The following is a 26,762-nucleotide window of genomic DNA, read 5'->3' on the forward strand; positions in this document are numbered from 1 at the left end:
GGAAGAAGTGTGGGATGACTGGGACACCTGTACAGAGCTTGTAGGAAATGCCAAACCTTTAAAAATTGATATCTTACATACATTCATTAAACAATCATGACTGCTTGCCAACAGCTTGTAAACTGACAGAATTCTGTACTTCCAAAACTACTGTTAAATTTCTCTCTGCTGTTCAAAAATAAGAAAAAGTTTTCCTCCAGAACCACAAGGATCATGCACATATAATGCAGGAAAAGCTGGATTGAAGAAATGGGCATCTTGCCAGATGTGGACATCTTGCCAAATGTGGAGCTACAAACAGGAGTACAGCTGTGATACACAATTTCAAATCTTCACAGGCATGGTAATTTTCAGACACCTGGATCTTGCTGTTAGCTTTCTGAAAGGCATTGGCAGACTTGGATAAATCAACAGTATATGCTTGAGACCAAAGGCTACCCAGAAGGTGCCTACACAGGCCTGATGCATCTATGCCTTACAGGGCTGACATGGGTCACAAAAGGCTCATATTCCCCACCAACAATCAACCTTACAGCCATTTTATCTATTTTTCCTGGTTGTCTGAAGTCTTTGGATGCACATATACAGGGATGCTTCTCCCTTGAGTCAGGGGGAGTTGTTCTTTGGCCTGATACTATGTGCAACTTGTGTTCTAGGAAGGGAGTACACTCTTTGTAATCAATAAATTAAAATAAAAATATTCTTGTTAAAAAGAAATGGAACTTCAATTAAAAAAAAAAAAGGGTGAAGGCCCCAAAACAGAAAAGATCTAAAATAAGATTATAGTGTTTTTGCCGTTTTTAATTTCTCCAAGTCTTTTGGGTTTCTAATACCATGACGGGAATGGACCCCATTCCTAAATCAAAGTACGATTAAAGTTCATGAAATTAGTACTGTTTCACTCTTTGATGACAGCCAAAAGTGCTCTTCACAGCACCCGCAATGTGCCCAATAATGATTCCTTCTGCAATTCGTACAGTGTTACATGAACTGGCAACATATCTAAATACAACTGTAAATTCTTTTTTTATAAGACCCGTTGCTCCTACTACTATTGGAACTGTCTGGGTATCTTTCTTCCACATGGCTCTCGTTTCGGCCTGCAGATCCAGGTATTTTATGACTTTGTCTCTCTCTGTACGCAAGACACTGTAGTCACTGGGTGTGGCGATTTCAATGATCAATGCTACTTTTGTCTTCTTTTCTTGTTTCCCTACATCCAGTTTTCTAGCATCTATCTTTTGAACTGTTGGTATTGGGTGATCCCATGTGATATAAGCATCATTTTCTATGATTCTTTGTGGCTTATGTTTCCAGTGTTTTTCAGCCACTTCAATACTATAATGTTTGCACAATCTCCAGTGTAACAGTCTCGCCACATTATTATGGCTTCCAGTATACAGTCCCTCTGCCATTACTGCATTACAACCAGCAACAAGGTGTGTGACTGTTTCCAATTCGGTTTCACATCTACATATGTCTGTTTCTTCCACATGTTCAATGGACTTTGTAAACCAGTGTGTAAGTGGCCTACTATCATGGGGGTGCCAATATTAACTTTTCATTTCTTGGTTTGAATTTGCCTCTCCTTAACCATTCCTGCGTTTATTCTGGATCAACATCAGGCTCTTCCAGAAGTTTTCTATACTTGCAGCTATATTTATGTTTTTTCCACATTTCTTGCCTGCTCATCTGGTCCTTCACCTTATATTCGTTCTTTTGTTTTTTTGGCACATTTAGTTGCTGCCTGATTTTTATCCACTTCTGGGTTGATTTCCATTCCTGCTTCACGTCGATATGCTTCTGCTAAATTAAGCAGAGACGCCATCTTAGATTTATTCTCCTTATGTTTCAAAACTTTCACTACATTTGGATCTTGTGAGGTCAATAAATATGTGTGGAGTCCCACAAGTGCAGATCTATCCATGTAATCAATTTCAAGGAGGCCCATCCCTCCTTCAGAACGGGGAATATATAATAATGGTATACACTGATTTTTATAAATCATTTAGTATGCATGAAGCATCCTTCTTGTTTTAAGATCCAGTCTATCCAACACTTTGTGGGGCCAGTCAATCACGCCAAAACTGTAAGTTAGGACAGGAAGAGCAAATTGATTTACTGCTTGGATCTTGTTTCTAGATGTCAATGCGGTTTTCAGGATTAATTTAAGTCTTGTAAAGTACTCCTTACTGAGTTTTATTCGCATTTGTTCATATTTTATTGCTGATCCTTCATCAATTCCCAAGTATTTATACACTCCCTCTTGATCAAGTTCTTTTATATCACATTCTTGTCACAAACTATTTTCCTGATGCTGCAGTTTTCCTTTTTTAAAGGTTGCTTTTGCACATTTATCTAGACCAAATGGCATTCCAATATCATCTGAAAAAGTTTTGAAAACCTGCAGCTGTGCTTTCAGTTCCTTATCTGATGAGCTATACAGTTTTAAATCATCGACAAAGAGAAGATAAGAAGATTAGACTTTGCTGTTTTCTAGAAGCCAAATTGTAGCCATGGCCTAAGCTGTTAAGTAAACAGCTTAATGGATTAATGGCAAGGCAGAATAGCAATGGTGATAGAGAGTCACCCTGGAATATCCCCCTTTGAATTTTTATCCCTGGGATAATAATCTGTCCTTTATCATGGCTAAATTGCAAAGTGGTCTGCCAGTGTTTCATGGTTACTGTAATGTAGTCAATCAGTGTAGGATGTGTCATGAATTTTTAAGCACTCTTTTATCCATGAATGTGGGATACTATCAAATGCTTTTTTGTAGTCAATCCATACCATACTTAGATTTTTCCCCTTCTTACAGTTCTCCACTATAACTTTAACAACAAATGATTCTTTGTTCCATATAACTTTATTTTATTGCCCTTTTGTTTTACTGCCATAATTGAGTTTTCTTCTAAATGACTATAAACTCTGTTGGCATCAATTCCCATGTATAGTTTTATACGTCGCTGGAAGACACGTTATTGGTCTATAATTTTTAGGGCAGCTTGCAGGTTCACTCTTAAGAGCATTGTTTTTTCCTGTTAACCAGTGTGGTGCGTGTTTGGAGTGTGCATATAAATAGTTCTTACTGGATCTGGGCCTGGGGTTTTCCAGTTAGAGGCTTTTCTCAACTTTGTTTCAATCTCGCTGGGCTGTTGTTTCATCCTATTTCATATCCTGTACCTTTAAACTTCTTATTCTTTCTTTTACTTCTTCTATCCATTTAGCATCTTTGTTATGTTCCACAGGATCTTCATAGATACTTCTCCAAAATGTATCTACTTCCTCTTTTTTTTGGCGGTCTTTCAATTCCTTTTACCTTATTTCCCAATTCTCTATAAAACTTTTTTGGGTCATCAATAAATTGCTTATTTTGTGCTTTTCCCTTATATTTATCTTTGTATCTTCTAAGTCTTTCTGCCTGTTTTGAATTTTTAGTTTATCTCCAATAGTGCGTAATAGATCCTGGTCTGTTCTAATACTATGCATTGCTTTTATCTCATCTATCTTTCTTAGGATTTTTGTTGATCTATTCCCTCTTTTATAATCTTCTAACTATGACACCACTCATCTTAGCTGCTTTATAGTTTTCTCTATTCGATATTTCCATGATGGCATTCGCTTTCTTTCCCGTCTTTTCCCTCACTACCCTGTGTTCCTGTGGTAGAACTTTATCAGTTATTAATTTAGCAGCACAGTAATATATTCTGTTTACTTCTGTTATATCGCATGGATCTCTATGGACAGTCCTAATTACTGTATTAATTTGTTTTATCAAGCTTCTGACTTTTGGGGTTTTATTAACCTTCTGCAATCTGTTTCTCTCACTGATCTTGATGTATCTGTCTTTGTATATTAAATCAAGCATCTTTTCTCTTAACTCATTTTCTTCCATACTGAGGGCACATTCCTTGTTTTCCGTTTCCTGTGGGCATTTTATAGAAAGTTCTATAACATCTTCCTATGGCACATTCTCTTCAATTTCATCTTGTGTCATCTGTTGTTCTGTGATATGGGAACTCACTGGCCTATCACTCCTCAACACTGACTGCATTAGAGTTTCCACAGTTTCTTTGATGTCTAGCTTCAAATGAACATTTATACTGGTTTCCTGTGGAAGGCTCCAAAATATCTTGATATGGCACCTGACCAATTGTTTCCTGCTCCCACTGATTTCCCCTTAATTTGGATATCCATTGCTCTATCCTGTTGTGGTGCTTCACGAATTCGATTTACTACACCAAATCCTTCTCTTTGCAGCTGTTCCTTAACCTCAATTTCTATTTCTTTGACTTCTCCATTACTAATCTCTTTTTCTACTTTTCCTCTTAATCTTCTTATTTTTTGTATTGTAAAGTTTTCCATATCCGGATTCCTTTCCCTATATTTTTCCTCAAATATTTTTGGTGCTGCTCTTTTTGTATTGGTTAGTTTTGCTTTCTCCTTGGTGTAACCTGGTGGCCATTAGTACAGTTGTTAAATAACTCTTCTAAGGGACAGTGGCCTCAAAAACATTTTCAAAACACAAATCTGATCAAAGCACGTTCACTGTATAATTGCATCTAAAAATAAACAATATATTTCCCTAAAACAGTATATACTGTCAGCTTGATTACAACAAAGGTTCAGAGGTTCACAGGTGTATAGCAGGCTAAAGACCACCAGGGCCCGTATAAGCCTAGCTGTGCAAACCAAATGTGACCGACAAACTTGATTTATACAGGTGGTGATTTACTGACTGCCTTTGTCTACTACAGACACAGGGACAAAATGAGGACTGAATTTCCGACCCATCCAAATGGAGGAAATAACTCCCCCTTTACTGTACATCTTTTCTGATATCTGTGGCACAAGGTGGACTGACTCGTAAGGCGAACATCTGGATGGAATAGCCAGATGTTTTCCTGGTAGCAAAGCTCCGTTTATGATGAAACGTGTATCAATGATATTTACTGCATACAGCTATTAGTAACAGTGTACAGATGTGAGAAATTTTGTGACTACGTCTATGGTAAAAAAGTTCAGAGAGAAAAAAAGACCACACACCGTTGTAAAGATTATTTAAAAAAAATCTCTTTACAAAGCAGCTAAAAGTCTGCAAAGGATGTTACTGAATTTACCAAAGACAGACCTAAATTGAACACAGAAGATATTCTTAGTAGGGCATACTTATCAGAAATGCACAAAGAATTGCCAGAACAAGAACTAAAGACTCTTTGGGTGACACTGTAGTTACCTATGACAGAAGAAAAAAAAATCAGTGATTTGCTGAAAGCAACTTAAAATGATGTCACTGAAACATTTTACTATGAAAGGACAGGCCTCAGCAAAACCATCACCACGGAAAAAATTACTGATCATAACTTGGAAATGCAGTCACTGAAATACCAAACTATAAAAGGGTGGGCCTGAGCAAAAATCATGAGTATGGAAAGAAATAATTTTATCTTTTGTTTTTTCAGATATGCTATTTCCCACCATGTCCACTAGCCACCAGCCTCTTCTGATCAGTCAAGCATATCATTTCCTCGTACTATACAAGGAATACTAGTGCCAGAGGTAGCAGCTGATTGGTCCCCTGCTATGTTTCTACCCAATCACTTCCTCCATGTTGGGAAATACTCTTACACCTGTTGCCTAAAGAGCTACAATTACTTCCTACCAAGGCCATCCACTTTTAAGGGTGGACACTAACTGGCTCAAAGATGGAGAATTATAGTGCATGTCCCTCTTCCCTGGCATCAAATTGATCATACCACAATGCATGAGGCATTTTTTTAACATCTAACATTGCCTCCCCTGTCAGTCAGTCAGACAGTAATTCCCACATTACCACCCTATTCACTCTCACTTCCATGTAAAAGCTATGTAATAGGTTGGGTCGCCTTCCCTCCCACTCAGGACAAGTGAAAGAGCATCAGATGCTCCCTTGCACCGTCCCTGGTCAACTTCTTCAGTGGATGGACTGCTACTGAAAATTGGGTTAACTGAGCCAGAGTCAAGACTTTGTGTGTGTTATAGATCCAGCAGAAATTCTAATAAGTTGTGTACAGGGCTTAATGTTCAAGGGTGACAAAAAGTACTGCTGTGAAGGCAATTTATCACAACTGTAGATGTTCAAATGTGGTTACAGTTGCAGTTATAATGTACCCAAACATCTGCTAATCGCTAGGTTTGATGTCAGCTTGTCTTGCTAAGCTGACTACCATTACTGCATGGATATGCTAGCTTCACCTGATCTCGGACAACTTTGCATACCTGGTATATAGGTGACATTCATCCATACCAAATTTAATTCCTTCTTAACTTGCAAGCAGGGTAGAGCCACTTCCAGATCAGACTTGCTTCAGGAATGCAACTAGCAACAGAAAATTCAACCCATTCACAAGAAACTTGACCAAGGAATGGAGGGGAGAAGGGAAGAATATATGGATATTCACACCCAGCTCACCCATGGTCCCAATTTAGTAGAGGGGAAGAAGGGAGGGAGCAAAACAGAACTGCAGTATCAATCACATCTGAATATCTACAATTATGGTAAGCTGCCACATAACTGGAATATACTCTTCATGAGTCACCACTGCATTCATAACCTAAAGGTTTTTTTCATTGCTTGGCTGAGGACTGGAAGATGTCCTTCAGAATGACAGAGGCAACTCCGCCCCTTACCAATTATGTCACACTCTCCCATAGTGCTTTGGGATTGCATGAAATGTGGACCAGATGGCTGCCATTAGAATATTCTGGGCATCAACCCCTTTCAGGAAGGAAATGGTAGCTGTAGATCCCCTTGCTGACAATTAAAAGCCTGGGTGGACTGGCCAATGGGCAAAGCTCTGTCATCTGCAACCTTGAGTTTTGGACACTTTTTGGACTTCTAAGAAGGGTTGAAAACACAACAACTGGCGGATGGCATAGTACGTGAAGATCTCTGATGCCCTTTTTCCTTTTCAAAATAATATGCAAAGGATTCAGCCTAAGCTGGACAGTGTGACTGTTAACATAAGCACAGTGGAGACAATTAGGAATGTTGTGTCATGCTCTGAGGGACTAAGTAAAAAAGATAAAGAGAATTAAAGTCCGAATGTGCAATCTGTATCAAGACAAGTATCTGTCCTATTTCTCATCAAATAGAGCATACTATGGAAAAAAAATCCCCATTAGGGCACTTAGCTTTGGTCTTCGAACTGACCAAAGCAGTCTATGAATGTGGATGCTTTGAGCTCCGACAACAAGAAAGAGCTGTAAGATGGCACTGGCCTATGACCCTTGTATCCAGATGTCCTGATGTCAGGTGTAGGGCATTTGCCATCCCAGGAAAAGGGAGTTAAATCTATGGTACTTAGGTTGGCTAAGGGCTACCTGAACAAAAATAATCCACATAGTTATTACTGCAACAGTGAAACATGGCGAACATCCTCAAATGTCTATGCACATTTATGGAGTGCAGGAATCTTACAATTAACCTCTGTAATGACTTTTGGCATAAAGGAGTGGTTTGTGTAGTGTGGTCATCCTCTCTTTATAGGTGTTCATAGGTGTGTATTAGGCTAACAGCCCTGGAGGTTATATAAGCCTAGCCCAAGAAGATTCCCTGGCATAATGCCACCCGTTAATTTCCAGTGCCCCTGTCAAGCAAGGCCACTGAAGCGATCCCTGGGATGAACTTCCTACTGCCCATCCACTCGTCAAGATTTCTCTTAAAAGGGCCAGTGAAGTGCTCTGCTTGACGTGAATGGGAAGTTTTTTCCAGAGTATGGGAAGTCTCTGGGTTAGGAACCTGTCCCTCCAGTATGTTCTGTTTATTGTGGTAATGAGGTATAGGTCCCTGGAGCGTGTGGCACGGAGGGGTTGGGATTTCTTTAGGTGTAGCATACCTAGCAAGCTCTGGGTCAGACATGTCTTTGTAGGTCAAGCAGTGTTCTCCTCTAAGTAGGCGATAAGACAGAGAGTATAGCTGGAGTTTTTGAGTCTGTCCATATAGGGCATGTGTCTAAGGCTCAAGATCCTCTTAGTGAGGTATTTATGTGGCCTTTCCAGTTGTTGTAGGTGAGGTACATACCAAATGAGACGTTGTGTTCTATAATAGGTCTAATGAGGGACGAGTAGAGAAGGATTACGACCTCTTTCTTCCTGGATGAGAAACCTTTTGTAATGAGATGTGCCACAAAGGAGGACTTTTTGACTATAGCGGCAATGTGGTTATCAAAGGAGAGGTTACTGTCAACCTGTGTCCCTAGGTCTCTTATCACACCTTCGGTGTTTAATGGACTACCACCTATGTGGTAGTTCATGGGCACCAAATTTTTCCCAAAGGGAATGACAATGCACTTTTTGGCATTGAGCTTAAGGCCATGGTGCTGGCACCAGTCGTTGGTGTCAGTGTGGCCTTTTTGTAGAGTGTCTACATCAGTTGCAGAATCAGTAATGGCTCCTAGTTTGCAATCATCTGCAAACTTGGCCAGCCAGAGTCCCTTTGTGTTGCCTTGAACTTCAGAAACGTAGATGCCAAACAGGAGAGGACCTAGGACTGATCCCTGTGGAACACAACTTGTAACTGGTCGGTAGTCAGATTTGAAGTCCGCTACTTTCACAGTGTGGGTTCCATCAGTGAGCCATTTAGCAACCCATCTTATGGCATAGGGGTTGATGCCTAGTTTAGTGAGTCTATCTATGATTCCTGAGTGAGGGATGGTGTTGAAGGCCTTGGCAAAATCTAGGTAGGCTGCGTGAACTACCTTGCCCTCATCCACAGCTCTGGTGACGGACTTGAAGTCTATCAGGTTGAGCAGGCATGACCTACCTTTCACAAACCCAAACTGCGTGGGGTCCAGAGTTTGGAGATTCCGTATGTCCTTATTTATAAGGTCAATGATGATGCGCTCCATAGCCTTACATATCAGACTTGTCAGGCTAATGGGGCGGTAGTTGCCAGGGTCTGTAGTCACTCCCCCTTTGTGGGGTGGAATGACCATAGCAGTGCACCATTCGTCAGGGACAAAGCCTGAAATGAGGCTGTGATTGAACAGGGTACTCAGGTGTGGTGCCAGTTCACTTTGTAATTCATGTAGAACACAGCCAGGGATATTATCAGGTCCCATGGAAGCTGTATTCTTGGCTTTGAACAGTGCGTTTTTTACCTGTGTAGCCGTGATAATAGGGACTTGGCATTCCTCAGGTATTGTTATAAACCCTTTAGGGGGTGAAAGGGGGGTAAAGTTCACACTGAGCCTGTCGGCCAATATGTTGGCAATATCAGTTGGTTCTGTATATGTATTGCCATTGTGCTGTAACTCAGAGCAGATCTGAATATTGCCATGTAGATTACTGACATAACTATAGAATGCCTTGTGGTTGTCTTTAGAATCTGCAGCAATTTTGTTATCGTAGCTAGCTTTAGAGAATTTGATTATGGATTCTCAGTTTTTTGCTGAGGCTGACAAGGGAGTTTTTCCAGTCTTGGGACTTCACCCTCTTCTAGAGTTTGTTTATGGTGGGGGACCACCAGATTGGCTTCCTTTTTTTGGTGGAGAGTGTTTCGGCTCTGTTTGGTATGGCCCATTCCATGCGCTTGTGCATATGCTCATACAGTGCATTGGTGTATGATTCAGTCATGCACCAATTTTCCATTTGCATGGATGTCATGATGTTAGCCACCTCTGTTTTTAGAAGTCCAAAACTGGCTTTGGAGAAGTTTTTTTATAGTGATTTTCTTTGGGGGTGAGAGTGGGATGCGGATATCCATGATGATTAGCTTGTGGTCAGATCTGACCAGGGTGGAGTTGATTACTGGTGTAGAGCAACGGTCGCCGGCCATGTTAGTAATGACCAGGTCAAGGATGTTTCTACCCCTGGTGGGGGTAAGAATGTGTTGGTCCAGGGCGTTGGAATTAATGAACTCCAGAAAACATTGAGCAAGTGTGTTGGTACATGAGTAATTTTCCCAGTTAATGGAGGAGTAGCTAAAGTCTCTCAATATAAGGGTATTGGGTTGTACCCTAATATTTTTCAGTGTGTTTAGGAATGTGGAGTGGGAATCTTGGGACATGGTGGGGGATCTATAGCAGGCTACAACCTGGATTGCAGTTTTACCCAGTGTTAGTTGTACCTGAAGTATCTCTGATGTGTTAAGTTGGGATACTAGTCTGAAAGTGTGCATATCCTTTATGAATATGGAGACATCATCACCTTTAGTGCTTCGGTCCAGGTTTAGGGGCCGAAAGGTGTGGTATGAATTATAGCCTGCTAGTGCTGGGCTGCTCTCCGGAGCCTTGATCCAGGTCTCGGTCACTGCACAGATGTCGATGTTATCCATTTTAAGGAACTGCAATAAAGATTAGTTGCACATGAGGGCTTATAGTTCAGACACTCCCACAGCAAAGGTAATGGCTTTTAGGAAAACTATTTTCTCCATGAGAAATTTTAGATATGCAGAAGCAGATTGTTCAAATGGTGGTAAGGTCCTTTTTTTTAGCTGAAAACTGAAGCTTCAAACTGAGGCTATCCATCTCCTCGGAGGCCTTGGATGGAATATGCCCTTAAAAGTTATTTCACTGTGGGCCTGAACAGCAGTGGAACATCTTCAGGTAAGCAAGAAGAGACCGACAAGAGATGAAATGTCACAGAAGCATAAGCTAAACCTGAAATGAATAGCTCAGACACACACTAAACAACCACTACCATGTCCACTTGCTTTGGCATGTTGGTTTGCCCTCTAGTACCAGAAGGAAAATGTATCCATTTATCTATATATGTTTTCCTTGTGTATGACCTTGGTGTTCAAAAGGTGACAATTACATCTTCCAGGCTTCTTAGTCAGTTTGTAGACAGTTAAAGAACTATTAGGGACTCCCCCCATTGCTCTGGTTCAAGATGTTGACACGCTGAGGCAGCAGTTGAAGTTTCTTCCTTACCATTTGAATTAGGTTAGAGAACCAGTGCTGCCTGGAACACAGTGCAGCAATTAGGGCAATTTCTGGCTTCATTGGCCTTCAGTTTTTGAAGTACTTTGAACAGCAAGGGTATAGGAGGAAAAGCACTGAGAAACAAACCTGACCCCAATCTTGGAAGAAGTTATCTACTTCCAAGGCATGTTTGCTTAGAGCTGTGGAGGAGAACTTTTGTCATTTTTTTCCCTAGGTGACATATGCCCCTTTGCCTGATGACCATCGAGCCTTCCCTTGATGAGGCAGTGAGGAAGGAACATCATCATTCAAGCAGATATGAAGGTACTTTGTGCTCTCACTGATATGACAGCAATGAAGGGACTAACTACACCCTCTAAGTAAGTAAGTGTATGTGTGGGGGGAGGGGGGGCATGCAAACCTCATCACCTTTAGGGCCCAAAATGCTGTTCTTCCAAATATGAATACAGTCCAAAGCCAATGAATCTTGCTACCGATATGCCTTGTCAAATCCCATCCTGAAATGGCTAGTCAAGCCCAGGGTGAATTTATGAATACCCATCCAATTATCCAAGTCCCGTTTGAAAGACAGTTCATCACATCTTTTTGTCTAAAGGGACAGTCTATTCCAGAGGCAAGGGGGACATTGAAAAATGAATCTGTTTGGCCACCTTGTTTTAACTCATTTACTGAAGCAGGTTTAGAGCCCTTGCACTGGTATTTGTGGGGGTATTTTCTATGTAAAGGTACAATAGATCTAATATGCTCAATTTTCATTTGCTGATTATGGCATAATACTGGGTCTCTCACAGCTCTCCTATGAGGGGCCTATTAACACACACAAAATGTGATGGCAGTGCTTCACTTCTTTTCTGGTAGCTTACAGATTTTAGGTCTCCGATTCTTTGTTAGGAACCTCTAGGGTCTTTCCAACTGGCTGATATACCTGGAGAGGCACATCCCAAAGGGGGCATTGCACTTTAACTGGTTTCCACAGTGCTGAATACAAAGGGGGGGGGGTGATAACACCTTTAGATCTGGATGATATTCCCTTGGCAATCAACTGCTCCAGGCAGAAGGATTTCTTGAGAACCGCTGTTATATGGTGATCAGAGGTGAGGGAATTAACAACCCAGGTTCCCTGGTCTCTACCAACATTTTTATTTTTAAGGGGGTACTATCAATGTTATATGCTGGGAGGAGGGGGTTGTATGCTAAATGCAACAATGTTGCATTTTAAGCATATTACTTAAGCCCATTTTCAATACTACACCATGTATATACAAGTGTTAGCTCCTGCTGGAGGGAATCCACAGATTTGGTTAGCCATAACTTTTGATGTTATGTGATCCTATCTCGCCTACATTCTGTACTGATGGGCTCGGAGCCGATCCCTCGGCTCCGACTCGGCACGCTTATGCTATAGAGTGAGGCCCCTTATTGGCTGAGCTATCTTTATCCCAGGATGCACCACCACTAATCCCCCAGATCTTGTTTGCCGCTTACAAAGCTTAGACGTGGTCTCAACTTGGCTGGGCTAAGTACTATTTATTTAGGCTTTTTCCTGTCAGAAATTTGCTTGCTTTAAATCCAAAAGCTGTTTTAACAGCTGTTGTTGTCATACGAGTGTGTATTGATTAGTTTTGTAGTGAAATTTGTGTTTTTTCCTGTCAGGGAAGGTTTCCCGTTTTAGTTAGAGGGGCCTTCCCCTGTTGCTTTACCTTTACTGTTACTTTGCGGGTCAAGTGCCCGTTTAAGTTAGAGGGTCTTGACTCTCTCTGTCTTGCTGTGTGTTTTTTTTCGTCACTGTACTAAAAAAAAAAAAAAAAAAAAAAAAAATACTGTTATTGAACTATTAGTTCTTGTATTTCTTGTCAGTTGTCTGGTACTATATACAGGTATGTCCAAAGAGCATAGACCCTCCGGGTTTAAAAAGTGCACGAGGTGTGGTTATAAAATGTCCATAACGGACGACCACTCCTCGTGCGTCTATTGCTTAGGCACCAAGCACCTACAAGAATCTTGTAGTGTGTGTCACACCTTTTCGTCAAGAGTCCTCCAGGAGAGGAAAAACAAATTAATCGGGTTAATTAAGCCATCCTTCGAGGAGGCTTTATCTTCCTCTCCTTCAAAAAAGAAGAAAGCGTCGGCTCCGACCAGTCAGTCGGAACCGACTGCTAAAAAACCTAAGCAGACTTCTCCATCGGCTCCACGGACTTCGGAGCCGAGGGCGGAATGGTCTGCCTCGATGCCTCCAGCCTCAACCCCTCTGGTTTCAGAGCCGAGGACTGGGGCATCGAGAGACGGGTCACCTTCATCGGCTCCACTGATATTGGAGCCGATAAGGGTTACCGGCTCAGACTCTTCCCCCTCGGAGCCGAAGTCCTTATCGGCACCGAAGGAAATTGCCTTAAGATCTCCCTCGGAGCCGATAGTGGTAGAGTCCATTCGGAGCCGGTCCCAGAGTCCTTCGGAGCCGATGGAGAAATCGGTTCGGGCCCGATTGGTATCCTCTAGATCATCCAAGATGTCTGATTCGGACATCGACAGGGTGCTCCTTAGACTCTTCCAGTCTCCGGTGTTCCAAAAGCTAGTTTCGGCTCCAGCCCATTCGGCTTCGGAGCCAATGGTCCACCTCCCTACTATGGTTCCTCTTCCAACAGCTTCAGCACCGTTGGAGCCGGTGCTGGTGGAACCGGTGGAGGTTTTAGGGTCGGGCTCGACCCTTGCTCCAACTCCGGCTCTTAGGTCGGAGTTCAGTACACTGACTTCTTCCATCGGCCCTGGGGGGAGGCTTCGGGATTGATGTTTTCGGTCCCAAGTCTCCCTCTTGGCGCGTCGGTGGCGGGAGTGCCGTCCACTGTCGTGGCCACGGAGGTGGGACCCTCCCAGGATTCTGGTGGTCCCGCCTTCAGGGCTATGAGGAGTGCGTTAGCCAAATCTTCCTTGGCTACCTCCACGGTTTCCCCAGCTCCGTCCCTGCATACCGAGACTGGGTCTTTGGCAGTCCCCCTGTCCTTAGACAGCGGAGCCCCGGGGCCTGAGGTTACCCCCACTGGGGTTTCTCCCCCTCCTGGAGGTCCTTCTGAAGCCTCTTCGGAAGAACCCCCCAGGAAGAGATCGTGCAAGAGGAAGCACGTCGACTCCCCTGATGAGTCTCTTACATCAGACACTGATCTCGATGATGCAGAGGGGTCCCCTAAGTCGTTCTTGGATGATGTCTCCTTTGCAGACATCCTGGAAGCCCTGAAACAACGAGGCGGCTGGCAGTCCAAACCTCCCTCTGCTGATGAGTCGGTGTTCCTGAAGGCCTTCGGGGCTCAGCCCTCCGCCTCCTGGGTGTCTCCGCCCTTCGATGAGCTCTTGGATTTGATCTGTCGAAGGGCGTGGGAACACCCAGACTCTGTGGAACCGGTGCCTGCTCGTCCGAATAAGTTTCTCTCGGCACCCCCTGAAAAAGAGTTTCTGACTAAAGGTGTGGCTGTAGATGCTTTGGTGGTGGCATCTGCTACCCAGCAAGATGTAGCAGAGGCTTCGACGTCCGTCCATCCTCCTAATAAGGAGTCTAGGAGCATGGATCAGTACGGGAAGCGCACCCTGAGTTCAGCGGCCTTTACATTGAGGTCCTTGAACTACCTTACGCACTTTACCAGATTTCAGAGGGATCTGATTAAGGAACTATCCGATACCCTCTTGGGTAACCTGCCTGAGGAGCTGGCCCAGACGGTTGGCTCTCAGCTGGCTACAATGTCGTCCATCTCAAACTCGTCCATGAGGCTCATTTCTTATGCGGCCGAAGGGCGAGTAGAGCGGCAGTACAGGCATTGCTCTACAGAGACAAGCCTGGCTCCGCCTGTGTCATTTCACGGAGGCCTTTAAGTCTTCCTTTGCCGACGCCCCCTTTGATGGGTCCTCCCTGTTTGGACCCAAGGTAAAGGACACACTGACCCGCTGTGAACAGGAGGGTAAGACTCTGACTGCCGTAGGGGCACGATTTTCCACTCCCTTTCGGCCTTATCCCAAGGCTAAAAGAGGAGGGAAAATGTGGTTCCGTAGATCTCAGAAGCCTTACCCCTCTCAGCAGGAGGATTCCCCTTCCAGAGGCAGGGGAGGGGGAAATTCTTCTGGAAGGTGCCATCCCAGAGGCGGCAGAGGCCCTCGCAACACTGGAGACCGCGAGTCCTTTCGTGGCTCTTCAACCTTTCACAGTCCCTGAGGGATTGCCCGGCTGTGCAGCTCCGGAGCCAGTCGGGGGTCGTTTCTCGAAGCACCTAAAAGCCTGGGAAGGTATCACTCAGGACCGATGGGTGCTTCGAATTATCGCCGGAGGTTACTCCATCCCATTCTCTCACCCCCCCCCCCCTCAGTCCAAAAAAATCCCGGACCCGCCACCCAGTCAGCGGGATACTGCAGCCTCAGAAGTTTCAAAGCTGCTGCAAAAAGGAGTCATCCAACTGGTCCCCGCAGACCAGATCGGATTAGGGACTTACTCAAGATTCTTTTTGGTGCCAAAAAAGACCGGGGACTTGAGGCCCATTTTGGACCTCAGCATCCTAAACCGTTCAGTCAGAAAGTCCAAGTTCCGAATGGTCACCCTACAAACCATTCTCCCATTGCTGGAGAAGGGTGTTTGGATGTGCTCCATAGATCTCAAGGACGCTTATTACCATATCATGGTACATCGGGTGTCCAGGAGGCATCTGCGCTTCAGCCTAGGAGGCAGTCATTTTCAGTTCCGTGCGCTGCCCTTTGGTCTCACCACAGCCCCCAGGGTGTTCACCAAGTGTTTGGCAGTCGTGACTGCTCGCCTGAGAAGTCTAGGATTCCAGGTGTTTCCGTATCTAGACGACTGGCTCCTAACTGCCACCTCCAGGCATCTACTACTGCACAGCCTTCAAGCCACTATATCACTGGGCAGTTCCCTTGGAATCACCTTCAATTGGCCAAAGTCTGTGTTGCTGCCATCTCAATGAATAAGATTCATAGGAGTAGAGATAGACTCAAACCGAATGCGGGTCTATCTACCTACAGACAGAATACAAACCATACAGACTTAAGTTCGAGCCTTACTTCTCAGGTCCAAAGCTCCAGCCAGGATGGTCCTGCAGCTATTGGGGTCCATGTCCGCTACGGTTCTTCTAGTCCCCTTGGCAAGGTTGCACATGACAATTCTCCAGTGGCTTCTGTCAGCTCAGTGGTCCTTTCAGGAACTCCCTCTCAGTCACCTCATATGGATCACGGAATCTTGCAAACGGGACCTTCGCTGGTGGCTAGTGCCCTCCAATTTGGATCAGGGACGACCCTTTGTTCTACCTCCTCCCGCGGCCACTTTGACCGTGGACGCCTCCCAGATGGGGTGGGGGGGGGGGCATTCCCTGGGCAGGTCAGTCCAAGGCAAGTGGCACCCGGAAGAGACCCTACTTCATATCAACATCCTAGAGATGAGGGCAGTACTTCTGTCCCTTCAAGCCCTTCACGATTATCTCCCTCAGGGCGTAATTGCCATTCACTCAGACAACATGTCAGTTGTCTGGTACCTGAACAAACAGGGAGGGACCAGATCCTATCCTCTTTGCAGAGAAGCCATGAGAGTTTGGGAATGGGCAGTCTCGACCAAACGCTTTCTAGTGGCTACTCACATACCGGGCAAGTCCAATGTGATAGCCGACAGATTGAGCAGAACCATCCTCTCTCCTCACGAATGGTCTCTGAATATGACAGTGGCAAGTCAGATTTTCAGCAAATGGGGAGTTCCGTGTTGCGACCTCTTCGCGACTCCTCTGAATGCGAAGTGCAAAGAATTCTTCTCTCTAACCCCGGCTCCGGGGAAGAGCCCCATGGACGCACTGGTCCGTCCTTGGCCCACAGGCTTGCTTTATGCCTTCCCCCCAGTTCCTCTCCTTCCCAGGGTGATTCAAAAGGCATCTCTTTTGGGGAGCAAAATGATCTTAATTGCTCCTTACTGGCCTCGTCAAGTATGGTTTCCCTACCTTCGGAAATATGCTCTGGAAGGTCCATGGTTCCTGGATCAGATTCCAGACCTTTTGGTTCATCAGTCGGGACTATTCCACCAGTCCCTGCACACCTTAAAATTGACTGCTTGGCTCCTCCTCTTCCGACTATAGTCAGAAGTCATACATTGGATCCAGAGGTTGTGCACATATTATCTTCGGCCCATAAGTCTGCTACAAAGAAACTGTATTCTAGCAAATGGAAAAGATTTGCTATTTGGGCTCAACTCCGGGGCCTGGACCCCATCTCTATTCCCATGGCAGAAGTACTAAAATTTTTAACTTCTCTTTTCAATCAAGGCTCATCAGTCTCTACCATCAAGGTCCAGTTGGCAGCAATTTCCAATTTTCACGAATCCATAAACCCACCTTTAATGAGCAACAGATTGTGTAAGACCTTCTTGAAAGGTGCTGCTCTATTAAGACCTCCGATTTCTCATCCTGCACCTCCATGGGATCTCGATATAGTGTTACGCGCCTTGACTTCCTTTCCCTTTGAACCGGCGGCTACTTGTGATCTAAAGTTTCTATCATGGAAGACAGCTTTTCTGGTGGCAATTACTTCTGCCAGAAGAGTTTCAGAGCTTCAAGCTTTGTCGGTAAAACCCCCGTACTTGGTTTTCCACAAAGACAGAGTATCTCTCAGGCCAAATCCTTCCTTTGTCCCTAAAGTTTGTTCCAGTTTCTGCTTACAACAATCATTGGAACTTCCAGTCTTCTTTCCAAAATATTCTAACAAAGCGGAATTCATATTCCACACACTAGATGTCCACAGGCAGTTGCGTTTTTATTTAGACAGGACCAAACAAACAAGGAAAACTGATCAGTTGTTTGTATCCTTTGCAGACAATAAATTGGGCAAAGCTGTCACAAAGGTCACTATTGCCAAATGGATCAGGGACTGTATTACTCAAGCTTATTCTTATTCTAACAAAGAGCTTAACACCTCTGTCAAAGCTCATTCTACAAGGGCTATGGCTACTTCGATAGCATTTCATTCTAAGCTTGCCATTAGTGACATTTGTGCTGCAGCTACATGGTCTTCCCCGCACACTTTCATTTCCCATTACAAATTGGATGTGGCATCTAGAGGACGAGCTTCATTTGGTTCCACAGTGCTCAGGAGTGTTTTCCAATGAGCCACCCAGGATTTAGTTGCTAGGGGCTGTCCCATCAGTACAGAATGTAGGCGAGATAGGATCACATAACATCTTTTAGTTATGTACTTACCATAACTTTAGATGTTTGGGATCCATCTACTACATTCTAATAACCCACCCTCCTTCCCCCTTCCTTGGAGCTCAGAGGATATCAGAAGGTCCGAATCCTGTTGTTTCATCTTGAAACATCTAACAATGTTATATAAACAAGTTGTGCATGTGTGCATGAATGCGGACAAACAAGATCTGGGGGATTAGTGGTGGTGCATCCTGGGATAAAGATAGCTCAGCCAATAAGAGGCCTCGCTCTATAGCATAAGCGTGCCGAGTCGGAGCCGAGGGATCGGCTCCGAGCCCATCAGTACAGAATGTAGGCGAGATGGATCCCAAACATCTAAAGTTATGGTAAGTACATAACTAAAAGTTTTTTTAGTCTGTAGGTCAGAGAAGTAAATACGGAACAAAAGCAGTCCCAGCACAGAAAACATTACGGTACCACTGGTCACCTTCAAGTTCACTGACAATGCCCTTGCCACCCACACCATGTGGTTTGTGTGTTAATCTTACAACAAAAGAGGCCTGTGCAATAGAAGAAATTAAGTTATTTATAGCAGACTTTTTCCTCAAAAGGAACTGCAGATAAAACATTCTACATAGTTTCACAATTTGTCAGACAATTCAAAATTCTGGATATCAAAGTTGTAGAATTACATACTTTTTCTCATATGTAGCAATTTCCACATCCTTATCAGAAATAGTAGGATTAGAATTAACTAAAGCTATAGCTGCTGGGTTTGGGAATAGTGTATAAAAATTTAAAAGAATGAGGAATTTTATACAGCCTATCTGTATTTTTAGGAGCGGCAGGTTGACTATCAGGAAAACTGCAGGCAATAACACACACATCCTCTAAAGCAGACAGAACAGAAATCATGGGTGTACATTCTGGAAAATCCTTCTGTAATAATTCATAGTATTTTCTGAGGGACTGAGAAACCTCAGTGTTCTCCCACTGAAAACACTGGCACATTCTGCCAACAGTCTCAGAGAAAGAGAAATCCCCACAGGGAGAATCGGAAACTGAGCTCTCCTCTGAGTCTGAATCAGAAATGTGAGGAAAGACCCTGTATCTGTCTCTGCATCTTCCTGTTCAGATTCAGGATCTTTATTCTCTTCAGGAAAAGAGGGATCCATCTTTCTTTTACAATAAACTACTTTACAAAAATGATCAATACCCTGAGCTAAGCCCTAAGCCAGGCCCAATAAAATACTCCTATTCAAAGAAATTTGACGAGGAGTGGATACATGCTTGGTTTTCTGGTCCTTTTTAACAGGAAAAATAGGATGAACTGTGTTACTAATGGCAGCGGCCGCCTCCCCACAGATGGTTATGGCATTGTGACACAGCAGGGAAACCTTCCCTTACTGCTCTCCTATAACTGAAAAGAGTGGTTCTCCCTTGCCCACTGAGGGCCCCCAACAACCACAGAGGACATGGCTAACTTCCAGTCCACAGTGGCTGTAGGTGCTACACCAGAGGGATCCGGGGTAAAAGATGTGTGGTCTGAGGTAAAACAAATGAGCATAGCCAGAGGGATCCGGGGTAAAAGATGTGTGGTCTGAGGTAAAACAAATGACCACAGCAGAGTCACCCATCTGTGGCTGAAAAAAACGGCCAACCTGCTGTGGTGGCAAAGGCTGTTTGCTTAATTTTTTTCTTTTTGTGGCTGGAAGTTCTATGGTCAAGATGAAAATGATGCCTCTTTCTCAGGGAAGACAAGCAGCAATTGCCAGTCCACAAAAGTTTTTGACAGAAAAAACACATTTAAAAAACACTTGGTAGAAACAGTCCATTGAAAAAAAAAACACTCTTAGCTTTAAAATAACTTTCCTGAAGAGGAAAGTAATAAAATATCAACAAAATTAAGAAAATGGAAGATTTTCCCCCAAAGGGAACCTATTTGCCCAGCAAAGGAAAGCACAAGCTGACTGTCTATCCTCAAAGGCCTCAGTGGAGCACACCCTTCAGTAGCATTAAAGCTCTGAAGGCCTTTGCACATAAACTGGTCTTTTAGTCAGCTCAGCTCGAGCTGCTTGACAGTTTGGGCATGTGGAAGGTGCCCTACAGCTTTGGAACCTGGCTGGCTGTTATATCCTTAGCAGGATATCACCCATATAGTTAAGGCTACTGCAGCAGTGGTCAATATGGTGAACATTGGGAGTTACTTATTTTGGTAAAATATGCATCAGTCTGACACTGGGTTGTAGCCCAATGTACAACACTCAAGCAGGGGTGAAGTCAGAAAGATATGAGAGACTATTACTTTTTTTATAGTAATGGGGCAACTGCCAGAGAAACATTGTCCTAATCCTGTGCACCATACATGAGGACTACAGTGTATGTAAAAAGCGTTTTTTTTTTTTTATGGATAACTTAATAAAGCCCTCAAAATAAAATAAAATAAAATACTTAGGATTTCTAAACAAATGTTTATTAGTTGAGGAAGTACCTTAGCTATTCTATTTGCTATCACTGATAAAAAGACTTTACAATCATTGGTTAAGATGGAAATTGGCCTGTATGATGCAGAATCAACATGTCCCTTAACCTTCTGTGGGAAATTATGATTGCATTTTTCCATAAGTTAAGAACTTCCTTGCCCTCCAGCACTTTAATGAATAATTCAAGCCAGAGTTTCAATAACTTTTTACTCCCCTCCTTCCATACCACAAAAGGTAGTCAATCTTCTTCTGGAGTCTTTCTCTTGTGTATTTACATCCTTACTTACGGGGAATCAATAATTCTGCTTCCTCTACTGGCACACTAGGTAGTCTCAAACCCCCCCCCAATAAAGTGTACTAATTTGTCTTCCTCCTCTACCATTGCAGATTCTTCCTCATACAACTGTTCATAAAATTCCCTTACGGTTTCCAACATTTTCATATGATCCCCTCAGCTTAAACACCCACTCTTATCCTTCTACTACCCGAGTTTTTGGGCAAGTAATTTCTGAGCACTGGAGTTATTCTCAAATATGTTTATTTAAGAGCAATATTTTTTTCTTTTTTTTTTCTTGTTTTTAGAGCTATTACTGACTCCATTGCATCTTACCATCGGCTTCTGCTACCATTGTCTCTCCTTGATCCCCAGGTCTACCGATCTCACCAAAATGGACTTCTTTCAACTACACATGAGAGCTGGTGAGAAAATCGAGGCATCTTAAGGTGGCCTCATATTGCTACCAAGGGAGTGTGTTTAACTATTTTCACCCCACTCCTTTGCATCCAGAGAATGAAGCATACAAAATTTGTCAGCAATGAACCACCCCTTAATTCAGAACAGGATGACATCAGTAGAAAGTACTACCCATCTTCAGGCAGCAGAGAGTTTTGGTTTCCTCAGTCTCCACCAGAGAAATCAAAACCAAGCAAGTGTACTGAATATAAGCACCCCTAGGGTGGGCTTGTCCACCCTCCGTCTGCATCATCAAGCACACAAGCGGCTATTCAAACTACTGATCCTATTGGTTCCTTAAATCCCATCTTAATTTCTAAAGCATTTAAAAGTGCCAATTTTTTAAACTTATATTTAATCAATATGCTATTGCCAGTGTGTCTCTCTCCTCTCTGATTTTCTGCTATCTTTAGTCCCACTAATACAAGGGCATGAACCAATAAAGAAACAGAGTGAGTTTCAAAGCTGTCCACCATATACCAATGTTCTGACATAATATATCCTCTGTCTGAGCTCATCCAAGTGTGATACCTAACTGAATACGAGGAATGTAGAATGGCATTTATTTGTTATAATGGCATTCCTGAGTGTGCTTTATTATCAAGAGGCCAAGTGTCAATTCTCATTCAAAAATTCACAATAAAAAGTTCAGACAATTTTAATAAGAATCAGGAATAGAAAAAAAAGACCTCCTTTTGAATTCTTTCAGTGGGCTGGAGCCTGAGCCTAAGTTGAGTCCTCAAGTTAAATATTACAGATTAGTAGGTGACACGGTTTTGGGGGTTATGGGCTAAAGCAATGGAAAAAATGTTACTATTAACAGTGTCAACTCACACTAGCACTAGACCAACATCATCAACATTACCAGACCACTTTAACAGAAAACAAGTCTAATATTAATTTGGCAGACGGCAAAGGCAAAGATTTATGATATTTTAGCAATGCAGAAGACAAATGCAGCTAAATATGTCAATTTACAAAAATGTAATCCAGCATAACTTGTGCCAAGTTTTGTGTAGTTACTTCAGGAAATACTAGAACACAAACATGGCACAATAAAGGGCTCAGTACACAGAGGCTCAAAGTTCAGTGTACTAATATAACATGACACAAATTACAGCCTTTCTGGGAGTACGAAAATGGAAATTTTGAACAGAGACTGTGTACATTTTTTGGAGTCATGGCACTGCATGTTTTAGGGAATGACACAAAAGCATTTACAGCATAAATGCAAACCATCTTTTTCAAGGCACATTTTTAAATGTCAGAGAGAAAAAAATGTGCTCACTTGTCTATTAAAAGTTAAGACTGAAGTAAAACTCAAAACATCTGTTTGTCAAACAAATTTGTGGAGGACGACCACCACCTGAAACTCTTCCATCCTTGCAGAAGCTAAACAGCCTCTGAGTCACATAAACTTAAAACATTATATGGAAGATTTGTGGCATGCTCCACCTTGATTCAACAATGCTCGCAAAATAAGGTTGTGTTATACTCACCCCTTCAGAGGATGCACTACTAAGCAATGGGGCTTATCTAGACCCTGAATTACAGCATTCTTAAAGGACCCATCCAATCTGGCAACATTTATCTGCTTCTTATTGGCATCATAGCTTGTCCAGAAAAGGTTCCGTGAAATCCAATCTACAGCTAAACCATGAGCATTTGGCAAATCTGTAAAAAGAGATATTTAGAATTCATTCTGTAGAAGGAAAGATACTTAATGTAAACAATTTACAAACACTTGCCACACCTGAAATGTTTACACAAACACAGCTCCAGGGACCTTTGACAGTGCCAACTGTGGCAAACGTTTTACACATGAACTAGCTATCATACTTAATTCACAGGTAAAATTTCCTAAATCTAAATAGCACAGACTGTATATCCAGACATCCTGACATAAATGTAATGGTAATAATATTTACAGCATTGTGCATTCAAGACCTGAAAAGGCATCACTCTGCTAAAGCTTTAAAGACAGACTTCCAGTAAGGCAGAAGGTGATCTATTCGGGTTGGGGCAGACATAAGTAACACATATCTATGCTTTCTGTATCTCAGCATCATAATCATTTCAAGATCATAGTACGTGTGCAAGTACAGACAAAATGGCTTGAGGTAGAAAGCCCTCAAGGTTTGTACTTCACATCTATCCAGCCAACATATATATGAAAAGTATGTTTAGAATTAATGAGCAGCTAGGGCTTAATTACTGTATTACAGGACATAGTGAAGTAGCAGACAGGGAAAAACTGATCGGATCTGTAATCTTGTGTGCTTTATATACTTTTTTTGAAGGTTTGAAATTAGTCAGAATCTGAGCACTAATGCACTCTTACAGCACAGGTGTGCCCCTTTTAAAGAAAAGGATAATTTATATGCCGCCATGGTGGAAGGAAACCCTAACTTTTAGTGTGTAACAGTACGCTGATGAGAACTGGGAGGGCTGAGGCCCCTTACCTCACCTCATCAAAGAAGGACATTTATTCTACTACCAGGGCAAAGCCTATAGCGCTGTACTTCATAGTAAGCCAGTTCATTACCATAGTATGAACACCATACCCGCAGAAGTCTACAGCACACATTACACATGTAATCATTCGCACAAACTCCTTTGTGGTATGTCTGTATAGTTCATCTACAAACTAACAAGAACTGCAGTGTGCATCTGCAAAAAAACTACTGTAATAACACTGTTCTATATACAAATTTCACAAATAAGTCATGCAGTGTAGAAACATTGCCATAACAGTGACAACTATTAGAAACAATGTTTTATCACCTGATGACTATCACACACTATATAAAACATTATCCTTAACATGTGATGCATGGGCTTATGTCATTTTAAATATTAAAGGCCCCCGTACTACACAAAACACTGCACAATGCTATTGTGTACCTTGTAGCCATTATGATCTCTATATTGTTAAAAGGCATTTGCAAAAAAGGACCATATCCCCAAAAACAGATTATATTGTAAACTATTTCTGCAGTTTCATTACCATGAGCTAGTGTCACATCACTGTTACAGGCAAGAAATGTGAATACCATTATGTTCCAACATACACAAACCAGTACAGCGGCAGTGTTGGCCAAGTGAAAGACGCAAACATTTTTATGACAGTGTTATGTATCTGTGACAACATCAACTGCAAAACTAATATGCATTAATGTACTATAAATGGCACTAAAACATCAACTTATTGCTGTCTTTCAGAAAGTTTCATTTACTTTTTATTACTGCAAAGCAAAACTGCATCAAAACACAAGACAGTGGCAGTTATACAACTACAAAACAAATCTGCAGTTTGAGTAATGGTACAAGTGCTAGAAGAGATGGGAGAAAGTAGTTGGTACTAACTTTTCCATCCTGGGGGGGGGAAGAACAGTGACCTCACCTATTCAATGCTGGCTCTACCAGAACTGTTGGGATAAACCATACTGCACTACAGACTGGTAGGATGACCATGCTGCACATTAGTCAAGGACATGTACACGAAGTACCGCCTCGGGAAGGAGCCACTGCAGAAGTCAAAGCCACTGAGGGAGAGGGGGTTACAGATGTTCACTACTAAGCTATAGCCTACTCCCAATTCCCAAACCTCACTACCAAACATAATGAATGGACTTAAGGAATGTCATCTAGACTACAGAATAAATGTGCCACAGAACTCTTGCTGTGGATGGCAATAAATAGTTTGGCTCTTACCACAAGGAAGAAGGAATCGGACAAATAAACTTGGGAGGGGAATAAAGATGGTCAGTATGGGACACTACTGTCCTACAAATGAAACCTAATCCCCTAATAACATAGCTCACACAACAGATTTGTTCATTCTTAAGACAGTACTATGCAAATAACAAAACACCCCTGGAACAAAGGAGACGAACAACTGTTCTGTCTTCTAGAACCACAGTGAGGGTACACATCCCAGGTGAGAAGGGCTCTTTCTTCACTAGTTTCTGTCCTTGGAAAGACAGCAGGGAGATGAAATGTACTAGCTTTATGGTCAATAATGGTACCACTTTTACTGCAACAAATGAGTTAGTCCTAAAGGACAAAGAGACCCTATGAAAAACGAAATATGGTTCCTTAAAAATAAGTGCATGAAGATATGACATCCTCTGGCAGAGGTGATGGCCAACAAGAAATCGGTCTTCCAAGACACACATTTCAAATCCACCAAACCAGTAGGTTCAAAAACAGGAAAGACACGCCTTCCTGTCCTAAGGCCAGGAAGGGTCCTTCAGAAGGTGACCGAGACACACACCCCTTTTAAGGACCTGCGTAACTACTAGGAACTGGACCTCAGTCCTGTTTACATCAAGGTCTTGATGCACAGAAACAGCTCACATATGTACCTTATCCACTGAGTAACTTGAGACCCAAATCATCCAAGTGTCTGAGGTAGGTGAAAACTAACTACCTACATGCTAACCAACTACAGAAGCATAGGTCGGCTTCCCCTTAACAGTTAAATATTTATCATCAGAACCTGTGACAGGTTTAGTTGCAGAAAGGGAAATCCACACAGAGACTAATGGGGACTGCTGACCTTTACAGGGTCTAGTAACAAGGGTCTGACTCAAGGTGATGATCCAGGAGTGCATGGTGACACTGCAACACCAGCATCTTCAGGCACGCAAAAGGTAATATAATGCATCATGGCTGCAACAAAGACTCAAAGGAGCGAAAGGATCTAAACCTGGACCCTCCAATGCTTCCACACTCAAGCTGCCACAGAATTAAGTAGCTCACCAACAGAAATGCAACAACATTATAATCACCATTCAACTGTGATCACAATACAACTGAAAATGAAAACTGCATGAAATGAAATTGACTGTAACCTTCTACAGGAGTTTTCAGGTGGCTTCACCATTCACCCACCCATATCCCTGCAACTAAGTTCAAGAATGTACATCAGAGTAAGGGGAAGTCTTAGAGATATTAATCTACACGTTAGTGCTCATATCTACAATCTTTTGTGAATGCACATATGACTGGATATCATAAGCTTTATCAAATTTCTGCCTGGCACTCAAAATAATTTGACAGGCTCCCTCTAAAGACAAGGATAACCAACAAGGAAAGTGACAACTCTGCACTGATAAAGGAATCATGGAATACAATGAGAGATACTTCAACCAAATTGTGGAGACCCTTGAGGACTGCAATCACAGGAGTGCCCAAAGCCAGGGATGTTACCATGAAGTCTCTCAAATAGGCTACAAGGTGCCAGTCAATCTTGTAGGAGACTCCAGGGAAAAAAGCAGCAATTTGTACTGAAAGTGGTTCCCACTCCCCATCCAGTATGACTCATGGTAACTCCCTCTGTGGACCCCATTCACTGAAGTGCTCAAAAGCAACCACCATGTTCAGTGACAGGATTCATGTTCCATGCAGCAGCAGGGGCATATTCCCTGCTCAACAAATCAGAAATTGA

General features: G+C 42.8%; 1 protein-coding gene across 1 annotated transcript in view; it reads right to left on the minus strand.

Annotated features, from left to right (window-relative positions):
* LRP1 (LDL receptor related protein 1) overlaps positions 1-26,762 on the minus strand; it is a 2,772,300-nt gene that overhangs the window by 1,309,857 nt on the left and 1,435,681 nt on the right. Inside the window, exon 30 of the mRNA XM_044083629.1 lies at positions 22,810-22,984. Coding sequence (XP_043939564.1) covers positions 22,810-22,984 — 175 coding nt within the window. The remainder of the gene's footprint in view (positions 1-22,809; positions 22,985-26,762) is intronic.

Source organism: Protopterus annectens, chromosome 9.part0 (genome assembly GCF_019279795.1).
Source record: "Protopterus annectens isolate FY-2018-M chromosome 9.part0, PAN1.0, whole genome shotgun sequence".
Lineage (NCBI taxonomy): Eukaryota > Metazoa > Chordata > Ceratodontiformes > Protopteridae > Protopterus > Protopterus annectens.